The 19,178-nt window shown below is 50.5% G+C and overlaps 1 protein-coding gene across 4 annotated transcripts in view; it reads left to right on the forward strand.

Annotated features, from left to right (window-relative positions):
• qars1 (glutaminyl-tRNA synthetase 1) overlaps positions 1 to 19,178 on the forward strand; it is a 120,441-nt gene that overhangs the window by 86,120 nt on the left and 15,143 nt on the right. For all 4 annotated transcript variants that reach the window (XM_072473119.1, XM_072473121.1, XM_072473120.1 and 1 more), the window contains exons 17-21: positions 1,590 to 1,677; positions 11,892 to 12,035; positions 14,271 to 14,375; positions 14,934 to 15,026; positions 15,413 to 15,540. In XM_072473119.1, coding sequence (XP_072329220.1) covers positions 1,590 to 1,677; positions 11,892 to 12,035; positions 14,271 to 14,375; positions 14,934 to 15,026; positions 15,413 to 15,540 — 558 coding nt within the window. The remainder of the gene's footprint in view (positions 1 to 1,589; positions 1,678 to 11,891; positions 12,036 to 14,270; positions 14,376 to 14,933; positions 15,027 to 15,412; positions 15,541 to 19,178) is intronic.

A 19,178-nucleotide genomic window follows, 5' to 3' on the forward strand; every position in this document is an offset into this window, starting at 1 on the left:
GCAGATAATGGCGGTAGGTACATAATGGTAAGTGGTAAGATGCAGGGAGAGAGGGTGGTACTGGTCACTGTGTATGCTCCGAACTGGGACGATGCGGGTTTTATGCGGCGTATGTTGGGTCGGATCCCAGACTTGGAAGTGGGAGGCCTGATAATGGGGGGAGACTTTAACACGGTGTTGGATCCGGCACTGGATCGCTCCAGGTTAGGACTGGCAGGAAGCCGGCGGCGGCTAGAGTGTTGAGGGGATTTATGGACCAAATGGGAGGGGTGGACCCTTGGAGATTTGCAAGGCCGGGGGCTAGGGAATTTTCATTCTTCTCACATGTCCATAACGCTTATTCTCGAATCGATGGCGAGAGTAGAGGATACTGAGTATTCGGCAATAGCCATTTCGGAGATCGAAGAGGGGATGTGGGCAGATGCCCTAGGGAGGGTGAATTCTTCCTCTTCGTGCGCAAGGCTCAGCCTCATACAGTTTAAGGTGCTGCACAGGGCACACATGACCAGGACAAGGATGAGCCGGTTCTTTGGGGGTGAGGACAGGTGTGTTAGGTGCTCAGGGAGCCCAGCAAATCACACCCATATGTTCTGGGCATGCCCAACGCTGGAGGAGTTTTGGAAGGGCGTAGTGAGGACGGTGTCGAGGGTGGTAGGATCCAGGGTCAGACCGGCTGGGGGCTCGCAATATTTGGGGTGGCAGAGGAGCCGGGTGTGCAGGAGGCGAAAGAGGCAGGAATTCTGGCCTTTGCATCCCTGGTAGCCCGGCGAAGGATTCTCCTTCAGTGGAAAGATGCGAGGCCCCCAAGTGTGGAATCCTGGATCAGCGATATGGCAGGGTTCATTAAATTGGAGAGGGTGAAATTTGCCTTGAGAGGGTCGGTACAAGGGTTCTTTAGGCGGTGGCAACTGTTCTTAGACTTTCTGGCAGAACGATAGACATTGGTCAATGGCAGCAGCAGCTGGGGGGGTGGGGAGGTTTACTTTATTTTTGTTTATGTTATTTACACTGGAGGGTCTGAGGGGGTGTATACACCTGTTGTGTTAAGTCGGGATGTTAATGTTAATTTATTATTTAGGTACGGGGGAGCGGTTTGGGGGGTTGCTTTTTTAGATTGTGTTTTATACTTAACCCTGTTGGGTTCTTTTTTCTTTCTCATTTTGTTATTGATATTTTATGAAAACCTTTAATAAAAATTATTTTTAAAAATAAATAAAAATCTCCCTAACAGCACAGTGGGTGTACCTACACAACATGGACTGCAGCAGTTTAAGCAGGTGGCTCACTACCATCCTCTCGAGGGAATTGGGGATAAACAAATGCTGGCCTTCTGACCCTCACAGATACTGGCCTTCTGACCCTCACAGATACTGGCCTTCTGACCCTCAGATACTGGCCTTCTGACCCTCACAGATACTGGCCTTCTGACCCTCACATCCTCTGAACAAACAACACATGGTCTAATTGAGTGGTGGAAGAGCCAGTTTGCAGAGATGATTAGTGTACCGCTGTTCCGGTCACATCCATGCTTTTTGCGTCTTTGTTTTCTCGATTCCTGTTAGTTGATTTTTTTCTCTCTCTGCCTGCAGGGACTGGGATGATCCCCGTCTGTTTACACTTACTGCCCTTCGCAGGAGAGGATTCCCCCCAGAGGCAATCAACAACTTTTGTGCTAAGGTGAGATGCTCCATGTGACATTGAATACTCTGCCTACGTATCCCTTTATAACAATGGATTACTTCACCTGGTTTTATGCACAGAAGGCTGAATATTGTTGAGAATCACAGACTGTGCTACCCTGGGGAAATTGTTACGGGTACAGTCTGCAGCTCTTGGGAGGAGCTCTGTTAGTTTTGCCCTAGATTAGGGGCGGGAAACTGGAAATTGTTTGTGTGGCGTAGGGAATCTGAATGGAGGTGGGAAGGGATTGGTGAAGGGGAGTGAGAATTGAGTCGAGATATAAAGAAATGAGTTCAGTGGGACAAGAGCAGACTGATACGATGGCTCTACCTAGACAGCCCTGTTTGTGGATTTTGGGGAGAAGGTCGAAACGGGCTGTGTGGGGGTGGGGGACTGTCAGATCAGAAGTTGTGGAGGAAAGATCTCTAGAGGCGTGAGGTCAGTGACCGTCCTGGAAACAATGGCTTCATGCTCCGTGTTGGGGTCATGGTTCAGGGGGAGGCAAGCGGAAGTGGAGGTCACTACGCACTGTGCTTGTCAGCAGGTTAGATAACATTGGGGAGAGCGCACACAGACTGGGTGACTGCTTTGTGGAACACCGTTACCCAGTCTGCAAGCATGACCCCAACCTTCCGGACACTTGCTACTTCAACTCATCATCTTGCTCTCGTGCCCTCATATCCGTCCTTGGCCTGCTGCAGTGCTCCACTGAAGCCCAACGTAAACAGGAGCAGCAGCATCTCATCTTTCGATTAGACACGTTACAGCCATCTGGACTTGGCATTCAATTCATCGACTTTAGACTGACCGTTCCCCTACATCTTGACCCCCGTTTCGTTTTTTGTTTTCTTTGTTTGCGCCAGTGTAAATCACGTTCCCCCTCCCTCACACAGCCATCTCATCTGTCACTTGTTCTTTAGTTTTACTTTCACTAAGCATTGGCCTTTGTTCTCCTATTAACACATTCCGCTATCTTTATGCTGCTATTAGCACTTTCTTTAGTCTTTAATGCCACCATTAACAGTACCTTTGCCTTGTGTCCATAACATCTTTGTCAATCGCTCCTTACTTATCCCTGATCTTCTATTCTGCCCCATCTTCACCACCCCCTCTCCGACGATATAATCCATCGCATTACTTCGCCTCTTCAACTCTGAAGAAGTCATATGGACTCCATGTTAACCCTGTTTCTCTCTGCACAGATGCTGCCAGACCATAAGACATAGGAGCAAAATTAGGCCACTCGGCCCATGGTGTCTGCTCCTCCATTCATTCATGGCTGATATTTTTCGCATCCCCATTCTCCTGCCTTCTCCCTATAACCCCTGATACCCTTATTTTTTTTTAAAAAATATTTTATTGAAAATTTTTGGTCAACCATCACAGTACATTGTGTATCCTTTACACAATAATATAACAGTATAAATAACAATGACCTGTTTTATAAACAAAGAATAAATAATATATAACGAAAACTAAAACTAAATGGCAACTGCCTTGTCTCAGATAAACACTCTCCAAAAATATGATTTAACAGTCCAATATACAATTATTTATAGCAACGACCTATACATATTATACATATATATTAACAACCCTGAGAGTCCTTCTGGTTCCTCCCCCCCTCTCCCCCCCCCCCCCCCCCCCCCCACACCCCCTGGGCTGCTGCTGCTGCCGTCTTCTTTTCCATTCCCTCTATCTTTCTGTGAGGTATTCGACGAACGGTTGCCACCGCCTGGTGAACCCTTGAGCCGATCCCCTTAGGACGAACTTAATCCGTTCCAGCTTTATGAACCCTGCCATGTCATTTATCCAGGTCTCCACCCCCGGGGGCTTGGCTTCCTTCCACATCAACAGTATCCTGCGCCGGGCTACTAGGGACGCAAAGGCCAAAACATCGGCCTCTCTCGCCTCCTGCACTCCCGGCTCTTCTGCAACCCCAAATATAGCCAACCCCCAGCTTGGTCCGACCTGGACCCCCACTACTTTCGAAAGCACCTTTGTCACCCCCACCCAGAACCCCTGTAGTGCCGGACATGACCAGAACATGTGGGTGTGATTCGCTGGGCTTCTCTAGCATCTCGCACACCTATCCTCTACCCCAAAAAATTTACTGAGCCGTGCTCCAGTCATATGCGCCCTGTGTAACACCTTAAATTGAATCAGGCTTAGCCTGGCACACGAGGACGATGAGTTTACCCTACTTAGGGCATCCGCCCACAGCCCCTCCTCAATCTCCTCCCCCAGCTCTTCCCATTTCCCTTTCAGCTCATCTACCATAATCTCCCCCTCGTCCCTCATTTCCCTATATATATATCTGACACCTTACCGTCCCCCACCCATGTCTTTGAGATCGCTCTGTCCTGCACCTCATGCGTCGGGAGCTGCGGGAATTCCCTCACCTGTTGTCTCGCAAAAGCCCCCAGTTGCATATACCGGAATGCATTCCCTTGGGGCAACCCATATTTCTCGGTCAGCGCTCCCAGACTTGCGAACTTCCCATCCACAAACAGATCTTTCAGTTGCGTTACTCCTGCTCTTTGCCATATTCCAAATCCCCCATCCATTCTCCCCGGGGCAAACCTATGGTTATTTCTTATCGGGGACCCCACCAAGGCTCCCGCCTTTCCCCTATGCCGTCTCCACTGTCCCCAAATTTTCAAAGTCGCCACCACCACCGGGCTTGTGGTGTATTTCTTCAGTGAGAACGGCAATGGGGCCGTCACCATAGCTTGTAGGCTAGTCCCCCTACAGGACGCCCTCTCCAATCTCTTCCACGCCGCTCCCTCCTCTTCTCCCATCCACTTACTCACCATTGAGATATTGGCGGCCGAGTAGTACTCACTTAGGCTCGGTAGTGCCAGCCCCCCCTATCCCTACTACGCTGTAAGAATCCCTTCCTCACTCTCGGGGTCTTCCCGGCCCACACAAAACTCATGATACTCTTTTCGATCCTTTTGAAAAAAGCCTTCGTGATCACCACTGGGAGACACTGAAACACAAAGAGGAATCTCGGGAGGACTACCATTTTAACCGCCTGCACCCTCCCTGCCAATGACAGGGATACCATGTCCCATCTCTTGAAGTCCTCCTCCATTTGTTCCACCAATCGCGTTAAATTTAACCTATGCAATGTACCCCAATTCTTGGCTATCTGGAGCCCCAAGTAACGAAGGTCCCTTGTTACCTTCCTCAACGGTAGGTCCTCTATTTCTCTGCTCTGCTCCCCTGGATGCACCACAAACAACTCACTTTTCCCCATGTTCAGTTTATATCCTGAGAATTCTCCAAACTCCCGAAGTGTCCACATTATCTCTGGCATCCCCTCCGCCGGGTCCGCTACATATAACAACAAATCATCCGCATACAGAGATACCCGGTGTTCTTCTCCTCCTCTAAGTACTCCCCTCCACTTCTTGGAACCCCTCAATGCTATTGCCAGGGGCTCGATCGCCAGTGCAAACAATAATGGGGACAGAGGGCATCCCTGCCTTGTCCCTCTATGGAGCCGAAAGTATGCAGATCCCCGTCCATTCGTGACCACACTCGCCACTGGGGCCCTATACAACAGCTGCACCCATCCAACATACTCATCTCCAAAACCAAATCTCCTCAGCACCTCCCACAGATAATCCCACTCCACTCTATCAAATGCTTTCTCGGCATCAATCGCCACCACTATCTCCGCTTCCCCCTCTGGTGGGGGCATCATCATTACCCCTAGCAGCCTCCGTATATTCGTATTCAGCTGTCTCCCCTTCACAAACCCAGTTTGGTCCTCATGGACCACCCTCGGGACACAATCCTCTATTCTCATTGCCATTACGTTGGCCAGAATCTTAGCGTCTACATTTAGGAGGGAAATAGGTCGATAGGACCCGCATTGTAGCGGGTCCTTTTCCTTCTTTAGGAGAAGCGATATCGTTGCCTCAGACATAGTCGGGGGCAGCTGTCCCCTTTCCTTTGCCTCATTAAAGGTCCTCATCAGTAGCGGGGCGAGCAAGTCCACATATTTCCTGTAAAATTCAACTGGGAATCCATCCGGTCCCGGAGCCTTCCCCGCCTGCATGCTCCTAATTCCTTTCACTACTTCCTCTATTTCAATCTGTGCTCCCAGTCCCACCCTTTCCTGCTCCTCCACCTTGGGAAATTCCAGCCGGTCCAGAAAGCCCATCATTCTCTCCCTCCCATCCGGGGTTTGAGCTTCGTATAATTTTTTATAAAATGCCTTGAACACTCCATTCACTCTCTCCGCTCCCCGCTCCATCTCTCCTTCCTCATCCCTCACTCCCCCTATTTCCCTCGCTGCTCCCCTTTTCCTCAATTGGTGGGCCAGCAACCTGCTCGCCTTCTCCCCATATTCGTACTGTACACCCTGTGCCTTCCTCCACTGTGCCTCTGCAGTACCCGTTGTCAGCAAGTCAAATTCTACGTGTCGCCTTTGCCTTTCCCTGTACAGTCCCTCCTCCGGTGCCTCCACATATTGCCTGTCCACCCTCCGAAGTTCTTGCAGCAACCGCTCCCGTTCCCTACTCTCCTGCTTTCCTTTATGTGCCCTTATTGATATCAGCTCCCCTCTAACCACTGCCTTCAGCGCCTCCCAGACCACTCCCACCTGGACCTCCCCATTATCATTGAGTTCCAAGTACTTTTCAATGCACCCCCTCACCCGTAGACACACCCCCTCATCTGCCATTAGTCCCATGTCCATTCTCCAGGGTGGGCGCCCTTCTGTTTCCTCCCCTATCTCCAAGTCCACCCAATGTGGAGCGTGATCCGAAATGGCTATAGCCGTATACTCCGTTCCCCTCACCTTCGGGATCAACGCCCTTCCCAAAACAAAAAAGTCTATTTGCGAATAGACTTTGTGGACATAGGAGAAAAACGAAAACTCCTTACTCCTAGGTCTGCTAAATCTCCACGGGTCTACTCCTCCCATCTGCTCCATAAAATCTTTAAGCACCTTGGCTGCTGCCGGCCTCCTTCCAGTCCTGGACCTCGACCTGTCCAGCCCTGGTTCCAACACCGTATTGAAATCTCCCCCCATTATCAACTTTCCCACCTCTAGGTCCGGGATGCGTCCTAGCATACGCCTCATAAAATTGGCATCATCCCAGTTCGGGGCATATACGTTTACCAAAACCACCGTCTCCCCCTGTAGTTTGCCACTCACCATCACGTATCTGCCCCCGTTATCCTCCACTATAGTCTTTGCCTCAAACATTACCCGCTTCCCCACTAATATAGCCACCCCCCTGTTTTTCGCATCTAGCCCCGAATGGAACACCTGCCCCACCCAACCTTTGCGTAGTCTCACCTGGTCTATCAGTTTCAAGTGCGTTTCCTGTAACATAACCACGTCTGCCTTAAGTTTCTTAAGGTGTGCGAGTACCCGTGCCCTCTTTATCGGCCCGTTCAGCCCTCTCACGTTCCACGTGATCAGCCGGGTTGGGGGGCTTTTTACCCCCCCCCCTTGTCGATTAGCCATCCCCTTTTTCCAGCTCCTCACCCGGTTCCCACGCAGCTGTGTCCCCCCCAGGCGGTGCCCCCCCGCCCATCCCACCCCATGCCAGCTCCCCCCTCTCCCCAGCAGCAGCAGCCCAATAATTCCCCCCTCCCACCCCCCCCCCCCCCCCCGCTAGATCCCCCACTAGCGTAGTTACACCCCCCATGTTGCTCCCAGAAGTCAGCAAACTCTGGCCGACCTCGGCTTCCCCCCGTGACCTCGGCTCGCCCCCTCCTTCCTGCTTCCCTATTCCCGCCATGATTATCATAGCGCAGGAACCGAGCCCGCGCTTCCCCCTTGGCCCCGCCCCCTATGGCCAACGCCCCATCTCCTCCACTCCTTTCCTCCCCCCATCACCTCCTGTGGAAGAGAGAAAAGTTACCACATCGCAGGATTAATAACATAAAACTCCTCTTTCCCCCCTTTTTACCCCCCTCTTCGCCCCCCATACTCGCCCCACCACTTTGTTTCAAACGTTCTTTTTTTAATAACCCGCTCATTCCAATTTTTCTTCCACGATAAAAGTCCACGCCTCATCCGCCGTCTCTAAGTCGTGGTGCCTCCCTTGATATGTGACCCACAGTCTTGCCGGTTGCAGCATTCCGAATTTTATCTTCTTTTTGTGAAGCACCGCCTTGGCCCGATTAAAGCTCGCCCTCCTTCTCGCCACCTCCGCACTCCAGTCTTGGTATACGCGCATCACCGCGTTCTCCCACTTACTGCTCCGAGTTTTCTTTGCCCATCTAAGGACCATCTCTCTATCCTTAAAACGGAGGAATCTCACCACCATGGCTCTAGGAATTTCTCCTGCTCTCGGGCCTCGCGCCATCACTCGGTATGCTCCCTCCACCTCCAGCGGACCCGCCGGGGCCTCCACTCCCATTAACGAGTGCAGCATCGTGCTCACATATGCCCCGACGTCCGCTCCCTCCGCACCTTCAGGAAGACCAAGAATCCTTAGGTTGTTCCTCCTCGCGTTGTTCTCCAGCGCCTCCAGCCTTTCCACACATCGTTTATGGTGTGCCTCGTGCATCTCCGTCTTCACCACCAGGCCCTGTATGTCGTCCTCATTCTCGGCAGCCTTTGCCTTCACGACCCGAAGCTCCCGCTCCTGGGTCTTTTGCTCCTCCTTTATCCCTTCGATCGCCTGTAATATCGGGGCCAACAGCTCCTTCTTCATTTCCTTTTTGAGCTCTTCCACGCAGCGTTTCAAAAACTCGTGTTGCTCAGGGCCCCATATTAAACTGCCACCTTCTGATGCCATCTTGGTTTTTGCTTGCCTTCCTTGCCGCTGCTCTAAAGGATCCACCGCAATCCGGCCACCTTCCTCTCCTTTTTTCATCCGTATCCAGGGGGATTCCCTTCTTGTTCACCGCACAGTACTTTTAGCCGTTAAAATTGCCGTTGGGGCTCTTATTAAGAGCCCAAAAGTCCGTTCCACCGGGAGCTGCCGAAACGTGCGACTCAGCTGGTCATCGCCACACCCGGAAGTCCCTGATACCCTTATTAATCAAGAATCTATCTATCTCTGTCTTAACGACACTCAGTGATTTGGCCTCCACCGCCTTCTGAATGAAAATCGCTTATTGTCACAAGTAGGCTTCAATGAAGTTACTGTGAAAAGCCCCTAGTCGCCACATTCCGGCGCCTGTTCGGGGAGGCTGTTACGGGAATCGAACCGTGCTGCTGGCCTGCCTTGGTTTGCTTTCAAATCCAGCGATTTAGCCCTGTGCTAAACAGCCCCTGATCTGCGGCAAAGAGTTCCACAGATTCACCACCTCTGGCTGAAGAAATTCCTCCTCATCTCTGTTTTAAAGGATCGTCCCTTTAGCCTGAGATTGTTGAGTTTATCCAGCATACCCCACTTTTATTACAACTCTACTATAGTTTTTCTGCCTCTCTATAATTTTCTTGAAAATGTATTACTCTGTATCTTTCGCTCCAGTTGGTGTTATATAAAATGCACCCAGCAATGTGATGGTACATCTATTGTTTATTTTCTGTCGCCAAATATATTCTATCCTTGAAGTCATCCTCTCTGTCCAGCAATGTAATGTTCCCCATAATTTTGCAACCCGTCCGTCTTTCTTTTCTGCCCTGTCTTTCCTGCACACCCAGTACAGGAATATTTATCATAGAAGCCCCACAGTGCAGTATGAAGCTCTGAAAGACCACGCCTGCCCCCCCCCCCCCCCTCTATTCCCGTAACCCCACCTATTCTTCACATCTTTGGACTTGTGGGAGGAAACCGGAGCACCCGGAAAGGAGTCAGAGAAAGAGGGAGCAAGGACAAATGCAAAAGGTAGAAAAGTGAATAAGAAAAGTGATAGGTGGAGAAACCAAGGGGAAAATTCAAACAGGGCAGTGGAGAAAAATATTGGGAGCAAGACAAACATTGTGAAAAAGACAAACTTTTAAAGGCTCTGTGCATTTGCAATAAAGTGGATGATAATCGCGCAGATAGATATAAATAGGTATGATATCATTGGGATTACAGAGACATGGCTGCAGGGTGAACAGGGATGGGAACTGAATGTCCCAGGGTTCTCTTTATTTAGGAAGGACAGGCATAAAAGAAAAGGTGGTGGTGTGGCACTGCTGGTTAAAGAGGAAATTAACACAGTAGTGAGAAATGTGGAATCTGTTTGGGTAGAGTTGAGAAATACCAAGGGACAAAAAACATTAGTGGGTGTCATATACAGACCCCAAACTGCAGTGGTGAGGTTGGGAATGGCATTAAACAAGAAATTAGTGATCATAGATCATAGAATTTACAGTGTAGAAGGAGGCCATTCGGCCCGTCGAGTCTGCACCGGCTCTTGGAAAGAGCACCCTACCCAAGGTCAACACCTCCACCCTATCCCCACAACCCAGCAACCCCACCCAACACTAAGGGCAATTTTGGACACTAAGGGCAATTTATCATGGCCAATCCACCTAACCTGCACATCTTTGGACTGTGGGAGGAAACCGGAGCACCCGGAGGAAACCCACGCACACACGGGGAGGATGTGCAGACTCCTCACAGACAGTGATCCAAGCCGGAATCGAACCTGGGACCCTGGAGCTGTGAAGCAATTGTGCTCTCCACAATGCTACCGTGCTCCCCGTCTGCAATGTAATAAGGGAATATCAGTGATCATGGGTGATTTTAATCTTCACAGAGATTGGGCAAATCAAATTAGCCACAATGCCGTAGAGGAGGAATTCCTGGAATGTATACGGGATGATTTTCTTGACCAATATGTGGAGGAACCAACTAGAGAGCAGGCCATCTTAGACTGGGTACTGTGTAATGAGAGGGGAATCATTGCCAATCTGGCTGTACGAGACCCCTTGGGGATGAGCGACCATAACATGATAGAATCTTTTATCAAGATGGAGAGTGAAGTCGTTGATTTGGAGACTCGGGTGCTGAATCCTAATAAAGGAAACTGAGGATATGAGGCTTGAGTTGGCCTTGATAGATTGGGGAGAGTTACTTAAAGGGATGACAGTGGATAGACAACGGCAAACATTCAAGGAACGCATGGAGGAACTACAGCAACTGTTCATTCCTGTCTGGCACAAAAGCAAAGGGGGTAAGAGGGTTGTAAATTGGGAGAAGGGAGTGTGCAGCGGGACCTGGGTGTCCTCGTACACCAGTCGCTGAAGGTAAGCATGCAGGTGCAGCAGGCGGTAAAGAAGGCTAATGGTATGTTGGCCTTCATTGCGAGAGGTTTCAAGTATAGAAGCAGGGATGTGTTGCTGCAATTGTACAGGGCCTTGGTGAGGCCACACCTGGAGTATTGTGGGCAGTTTGGGTCTCCTTCTCTGAGGAAGGATGTTCTTGCTCTCGAGGGAGAGCAGCGAAGGTTTACCAGACTGATTCCAGGGATGGCGGGACTGTCATATGAGGAGAGATTGACCAGGTTGGGATTGTTCTCGCTGGAGTTCAGAAGAATGAGGGGGGATCTCATAGAGACTTATAAAATTATAACAGGACTGGACAAGGTAGATGCAGGGAAGATGTTACCAATGATGGGTGTGTCCAGAACCAGGGGTCACAGCCTGAGGATTCAGGGTAAACCATTTCGGACAGAGATAAGGAGACATTTCTTCACACAAAGAGTGGTGAGCCTGTGGAATTCATTCCCACAGGAAGTAGTTGATGCTAAAACTTTGAATATATTCAAGAGGCGGCTGGATATCGCACTTGGGGAGAATGGGATCAAAGGCTAGGGGGAGAAAGCAGGATTAGGCTATTGAGTTGGATGATCAGCCATGATGGTGATGAATGGCGGAGCAGCTCGAAGGGACAAAAGGCCTCCTCCTGCTCCTATCATCTAAGTATCTATGTAAACCCACGCAGACAATGGGAGAATGTGCAGACTCTGCACAGACAGTGACCCAGCGGGGAATCGAACCTGGGGCCCTGGAGTTGTGAGGCAGTAGTGCTAGCCACTGTGCCACAGTGCCGTCCCATCACCACACATCAGATTCTCAAGTGGCTCCCTGCACCAGCAACTCCCAAACCCTATTTACCACATTCCATGCCAGCACGTATGTACACAGTAAATCTAGTTTAGACCTTGCTGCGTTCCTTCTTACTTTGATCGCACGTAATACCTCAACTATCTTTTAGCAGAGTGCTATCTGTCTCTCCAGCTCACTGCAATGATGTCTCCCTGGGTGGTTCCAGTTATTTTCTCTCTCGCTCCCACAGGTTGGCGTGACGGTTGCCCAGACAACGATGGAGCCACACCTGCTGGAGTCGTGTGTGCGAGATGTTCTCAACGACACAGCACCCCGGGCAATGGCTGTTCTCGAGCCACTCAAAGTTACCATAACAAACTTCCCACCTGACCAGGTAACACCCTCTGTCACACCCTCAGTATTAAAAGTTGTTACAATAATGCATTTTTGTCCGCAGTGGTTGTAAACAATGGAAATTTCAATCAGCGTTTCCTCCATTTTCACTTTTGCAGTTACAGTAATTGTGCCAAGAACCAGAATGTTGTGTGCGTGTGTGCGTAGCTTGTCTTATGCACTGATCTTATAGATGGATTTTTATTCAGCTCGGGAATCACGGATTTTGGAGATAAAGTGGGAAAGTGGATCATCCCTGATCTCATTGAATGTCGGAGCCGATGTGATGGGCCGAATGGCCTACTCATCCTACATCTTATGATGTTCAAGGAGCAACGCGGCCATTAACAACGAGAGGCCTGTGCCTCGTGTGGCTGCACTGCACTTTGTGAATCACAGGGAGAGAGGCACTTTCAGAAGGAGAGAGGAGGACGGTCAGAGTTTGTGTGCCTGTTTGTCCAAGGTCCATACAGCAGAGCCTGCTCTCCAGTCACCTTTACCCTGTTATCACCGGACCAAGGCCGTGCTCCATCGAGCCCGTGTGGTCGCCACTGTGCAACAGCCACCCCACAGAGCTCCGGCAGAGGCATCTTCCTCCCCTCAGAGTGAAGTTTAGGATCTGGAATGTCAGGACCCTCATTGACGACCCCAAAAGTGACAGACCGGAACGGTGTTCTGCGATCGCTGCCCGGGAGCCCGAGATGTTTGACTTGGCCACCCTCGGCAAGACCTGGTGGGCAGGGGAAGGCCATCTCAAGGATCAAAGTGACGTTTACACTGTCTTCTGGAAAGGTAAACCAGAAGAAAATGGCCACCTCCATAGGCCGTCTCTGGACTCTCCTTGCGGGATAATCGAACACTTCACAACGTTCACTCATCCTAGCCCAGAACCAATGCGCTGCAGTCCTCTGTGCGTAGGCCCCAAAACTGGAAGCTGCAGACGTGTCCAGAGAGAAATTTTACTACAGCTTCGAGTAACCCTTGGTATAAGTCCCAAAAGGCAATTAGTTGATCCTCCTTGGCAACTTGAACATCAGAGTAGGACCTCCCGAGAGATGGGGCGGTGAGCGTGCACGTGGGCCAGTGATAGTGTATACTGGCGGTGAGCGTGCACGCGAGACAGTGAGTGTGTACTGGGCGGTCTGGTAAGTCCAAGCGAGGGTTGGTGCAGTGATTTTCTGCACATGGCGATGAGGCGTGTGGGCAGTGTGGTTGCTTCTGCCCAGGTTGGTGAGTGTGTACATGGGGCAGTGAGTTATGTAGGTAGTGGTGTGTGTGCCATGTAGGAAGGTGCAGTGAGTTTATGCACGTGGAACAGGGTGGTGTGTTTTTCGTGGGGGCGGTGTGTTTCTACGCGGGGGCGGTGTGTTTTTACGCAGGGCGGTGTGTCTTTACGCGGGGCGGTGTGTCTTTACGTGGAACGGTGTGTCTTTACGCGGGGCGGTGTGTCTTTACGCGGGGCGGTGTGTCTTTACGCGGGGCGGTGTGTCTTTCCGCGGGGCGGTGTGTCTTTCCGCGGGGCGGTGTGTCTTTCCGCGGGGCGGTGTGTCTTTCCGCGGGGCGGTGTGTCTTTCCGCGGGTCGGTGTGTCTTTCCACGGGTCGGTGTGTCTACGCGCGGGGGGCTGTCTACGCGGGGGGTGTGTCTTTACGCGGGGCGGTGTCTCTTTACGCGGGGCGGTGTGTCTTTACGCGGGGCGGTGTGCCTTTACGCGGGGCGGTGTGCCTTTACGCGGGGGGGGTGCCTTTACGCGGGGTGGGGTGTCTTTACGCGGGGCGGTGTGTCTTTACGCGGGGCGGTGTGTCTTTACGCGGGGCGGTGTGTCTTTACGCGGGGCGGTGTGTCTTTACGCGGGGCGGTGTGTCTTTACGCGGGGCGGTGTGTCTTTACGCGGGGCGGTGTGTCTTTACGCGGGGCGGTGTGTCTTTACGCGGGGCGGTGTGTCTTTACGCGGGGCGGTGTGTCTTTACGCGGGGCGGTGTGTCTTTACGCGGGGCGGTGTGTCTTTACGCGGGGCGGTGTGTCTTTACGCGGGGCGGTGTGCCTTTACGCGGGGCGGTGTGCCTTTACGCGGGGCGGTGTGCCTTTACGCGGGGCGGTGTGCCTTTACGCGGGGCGGTGTGCCTTTACGCGGGGCGGTGTGTCTTTACGCGGGTGGTGCGGTGAGTGTGTGCATTGGGCAGTGCATTTGTGAACATTGTGCCACTTATCCTGATGAAGTTGTCTGTTTCCCTCAGCCACTTGACGTCTCTGTTGCAAACTTCCCAGCGGATGAAAGTAAGGGATTCCACACGGTGCCCATCACTTCCACCATCTACATCGAACAATCCGATTTCCGAGAGGTAAGACTTTCTTCACAGCCTTTCATTTTATTGGTCCTTTACTGCTTCCTGACCCAGCCTCCGGATCTTCTGGTGACCGGAACAGGGAGCTAGCTTGGGCGTAGATATGTGAATTACTAAGACTCCTGGTGAAGTTGCATTTCCTTCTCCGGTGCTGCAGGAGGGAGTGCCCCAGTCAGTATTCCACATGCCAAACATTCCTTTTAATTGCACTTTACAAGCAGCAACCTGTGTTAGCGGCACTCTTGGGACCTGTGTCCCCTGCACCCCTGGTTCTCCCGGCCCTGTTCTCAGTGTTACTGTTAGAACATAGAACATAGAACAATACAGCGCAGTACAGGCCCTTCGGCCCACGATGTTGCACCGAAACAAAAGCCATCTAACCTACACTATGCCATTATCATCCATATGTTTATCCAATAAACTTTTAAATGCCCTCAATGTTGGCGAGTTCACTACTGTAGCAGGTAGGGCATTCCACGGCCTCACTACTCTTTGTTGTTCTGACTCCTCTTTGCTGCTTCCATTGATGCTGACATACATTTGCTTAATGTGCAGGTGATGGAGAAAGGTTACAAACGGCTGACCCCTGACCAGTCAGTTGGACTTCGACATGCTGGCTTTGTCATCTCGGTGCAGAAGCTTATCAAGGTCAGTATTCGCTACCAACAGGCAGTATCTGAAAACACAATTTCCCAACCAGGAGCCAAGACTCATCCTGAAACCTATTATTGCTGCTTTGTTAGCTCCCATGTTGCAGCCTCAATGGGCTGTGCAGTAATCAGCTATATTTATGCTGCATCTTATCCACATCTCTCACACACAGGCTTCCTGTGCAGTGACTGCTGTGGGAGAACCAGACTGTGTGAGATTGGAGCTTGGCTGGCCCTGAGGCTAGTTATAAATTACATAAAAGGGTTAGTCCAACATTCAGAATTAAAGCTATTAGACATGGCTGTCTTACCCTTCAGGACAGCCTCAAACTGGTGGATCCAATCAACAGAAAATGTTTCACTTCATTCTTTTTCACTTTTCAGAATAAGAACGGGAAATTAGTCGAGTTGGAAGCAACTTGTAGGAAATCGGACACGGCTGAGAAACCAAAGGCTTTTATTCACTGGGTATCGAATCCTCTAATTTGTGAACTACGGCTTTACGAGAGACTGTAAGTTGTGGCCGAGGGCGTGTGCGCTGCGGGCCGAGGGCATGTACTTTGCTCACAAAAGCCTGTAAGTCCGATATATAGAACATTACAGCGCAGTACAGGCCCTTCGGCCCTCGATGTTGCGCCGACCTGTGAAACCACTCTAAAGCCCATCTACACTATTCCCTTATCGTCCATATGTCTGTCCAATGACCATTTGAATGTCCTTGGTGTTGGCGAGTCCACTACTGTTGCAGGCAGGGCATTCCACGCCCTTACTACTCTCTGAGTAAAGAACCTACCTCTGACATCTGCCTTATATCTATCTCCCCTCAATTTAAAGCTATGTCCCCCCCGTGCTCGACATCACCATCCGAGGAAAAAGGACTCTCACTGTCCACCCTATCCAATCCTCTGATCATCTTGTATGCCTCAATTAAGTCGCCTCTTAACCTTCTTCTCTCTAACGAAAACAGCCTCAAGTCCCTCAGCCTTTCCTCATAAGATCTTCCCTCCATACCAGGCAACATTCTGGTAAATCTCCTCTGCACCCTTTCCAATGCTCCCACATCCTTCCTATAATGCGGCGACCAGAATTGCACGCAATACTCCAAATGCGGCCGTACCAGAGTTTTGTACAGCTGCAACATGACCTCATGGCTCCGAAACTCAATCCCTCTACCAATAAAAGCTAACACACCATACACCTTCTTAACAACCCTCTCAACCTGGGTGGCAACTTTCAGGGATCTATGTACATGGACACCGAGATCTCTCTGGTCATCCACACTGCCAAGAATCTTATCATTAGCCCAGTACTCTGTCTTCCTGTTATTCCTTCCAAAATGAATCACCTCACACTTTTCATCATTAAACTCCATTTGCCACCTCTCAGCCCAGCGCTGCAGCTTATTTATGTCCCTCTGTAACTTGTAACGTCCTTCCGCATGTCCACTATTCCACCGACTTTAGTGTCATCTGCAAATATACTCACCCATCCTACGCCCTCCTCCAGGTCATTTATAAAAATGACAAACAGCAGTGGCCCCAAAACAGATCCTTGTGGTACACCACTAGTAACTGGACTCCAGTCTGAACATTTCCCATCAACCACCACCCTTTGTCTTCTTCCAGCTAGCCAATTTCTGATCCAAACTGTTAAATCACCCTGAATCCCATGCCTCTGTATTTTCTGCAGTAGCCTACCTTGGGGAACCTTATCAAACGCTTTACTGAAATCCATATACACCACATCAACTGCTTTACCCTCATCCATCTGTTTGGTCACCTTCTCAAAGAACTCTGTAAGGTTTGTGAGGCACGACCTACCCTTCACAAAACTGTGTTGACTATCTCTAATCAAATTATTCCTTTCCAGATGATTATACACCCTATCTCTTATAAACCTTTCCAAGATTTTTCCCACAACAGAAGTAAGGCTCACTGGTCTATAGTTACCGGGGTTATCTCTACTCCCCTTCTTGAACAAGGGGACAACATTTGCTATCCTCCAGTCTTCTGGAGGATAGCAAATGGAGTACGGTGGTAATTTGCCAGTGTTGGCAAATACTATAAAATATAGAAACACAGGAAGAGAGGGAGGCCATCCAGCTTTTCAAGCTTGCTCCACCATTCACACCTTCCTGTCTCGTTTGCACCTCTGCTCTGTCCAGCCTTCTTTGCTCCGGATCTCTCGATGCACATATCCAACAATAATGATGGATGCATCCAGGTGCTTTTGGGGGAGATTGTTCCAGATCTCCACGACTCTCTGCAACATCACCCTTGAACGGCCTGACTCTAATTTTAAGTTTGTGCACCCTTGTTTTGGGCAAGAGGCAGGGGGGATGTGAGGAAGAATTTTTCAATGCAGCGAATGGCACTGGCTCACAACCTGCTGCCCACGAGGGTGAGGGAAGGAGACAATCCGAGATTTCCATAAGACATAGGAGCAGAATTAGGCCACTCGGCCCATCGAGTCTGCTCCGCCATTCAATCATGGCTGATATTTTCTCATCCCCATTCTCCTGCCTTCTCCCCGTAACCCCTGATCCCCTTATTGATCAAGAACCTATCTATCTCTGTCTTAAAGACACTCAGTGATTTGGCCTCCACAGCCTTCTGTGGCAAAGAGTTCCACAGATTCACCACCCTCTGGCTGAAGAAATTCCTCCTCATCTCTGTTTTAAAGGATCGTCCCTTTAGTCTGAGATGGTGTCCTCTGCTTCTAGTTTTTCCTACAAGTGGAAACATCCTCTCCATGTCCACTCTACCAGGCCTCGCAGTATCCTGTAAGTTTCAATAAGATCCCCCTCATCCCGTACCAGCCTCCCCAAACAGGTGCTGGAATGTGGCGACTAGGGGCTTTTCACAGTAACTTCATTGAAGCCTACTTGTGACAATAAGCGATTATTATTATTATTGTTATTATTAAACTCCCAACGAGTACAGACCTAGAGTACTCAATCGCTTTCAGAAGGAAATTGAAGGGGCAGAATGGACACTGGATTGCTGTACAGAGGGGCAGAATGGACACTGGATTGTTGTACAGAGGCAGAATGGTCACTGGATTGCTGTACCGAGGGGCAGAATGGACACTGGATTGCTGTACAGAGGGGCAGAATGGACACTGGATTGCTGTACAGAGGCAGAATGGTCACTGGATTGTTGTACAGAGGCAGAATGGTCACTGGATTGCTGTACAGAGGCAGAATGGTCACTGGATTGCTGTACAGAGGGGCAGAATGGACACTGGATTGCTGTACAGAGGCAGAATGGTCACTGGATTGCTGTACAGAGGCAGAATGGTCACTGGATTGCTGTACCGAGGGGCAGAATGGACACTGGATTGCTGTACCGAGGGGCAGAATGGTCACTGGATTGTTGTACATTGGCAGAATGGTCACTGGATTGCTGTACAGAGGGGCAGAATGGTCACTGGATTGTTGTACAGAGGCAGTATGGTTACTGGATTGCTGTACCGAGGGGCAGAATGGACACTGGATTGTTGTACCGAGGGGCAGAATGGACACTGGGTTGCTGTACCGAGGGGCAGAATGGACACTGGATTGCTGTACCGAGGCAGAATGGACACTGGATTGCTGTACCGAGGCAGAATGGTCACTGGATTGCTGTACCGAGGGGCAGAATGGCCACTGGATTGCTGTACCGAGGCAGAACGGTCACTGGATTGCTGTACCGAGGGGCAGAATGGACACTGGATTGCTGTACAGAGGCAGAAAGGACACTGGATTGTTGTACAGAGGGGCAGAATGGACACTGGATTGCTGTACAAAGGGGCAGAATGGACACTGGATTGGTGTACAGAGGCAGAATGGACACTGGATTGCTGTACCGAGGGGCAGAATGGACACTGGATTGCTGTACCGAGGCAGAATGGACACTGGATTGCTGTACCGAGGGGCAGAATGGACACTGGATTGCTGTACCGAGGCAGAATGGTCACTGGATTGCTGTACCGAGGGGCAGAATGGACACTGGATTGCTGTACAGAGGCAGAATGGACACTGGATTGCTGTACAGAGGCAGAATGGACACTGGATTGCTGTACAGAGGCAGAATGGACACTGGATTGCTGTACAGAGGCAGAATGGACACTGGATTGGTGTACAGAGGCAGAATGGACACTGGATTGCTGT

This window comes from Scyliorhinus torazame, chromosome 13 (assembly GCF_047496885.1).
Source record: "Scyliorhinus torazame isolate Kashiwa2021f chromosome 13, sScyTor2.1, whole genome shotgun sequence".
NCBI lineage: Eukaryota > Metazoa > Chordata > Chondrichthyes > Carcharhiniformes > Scyliorhinidae > Scyliorhinus > Scyliorhinus torazame.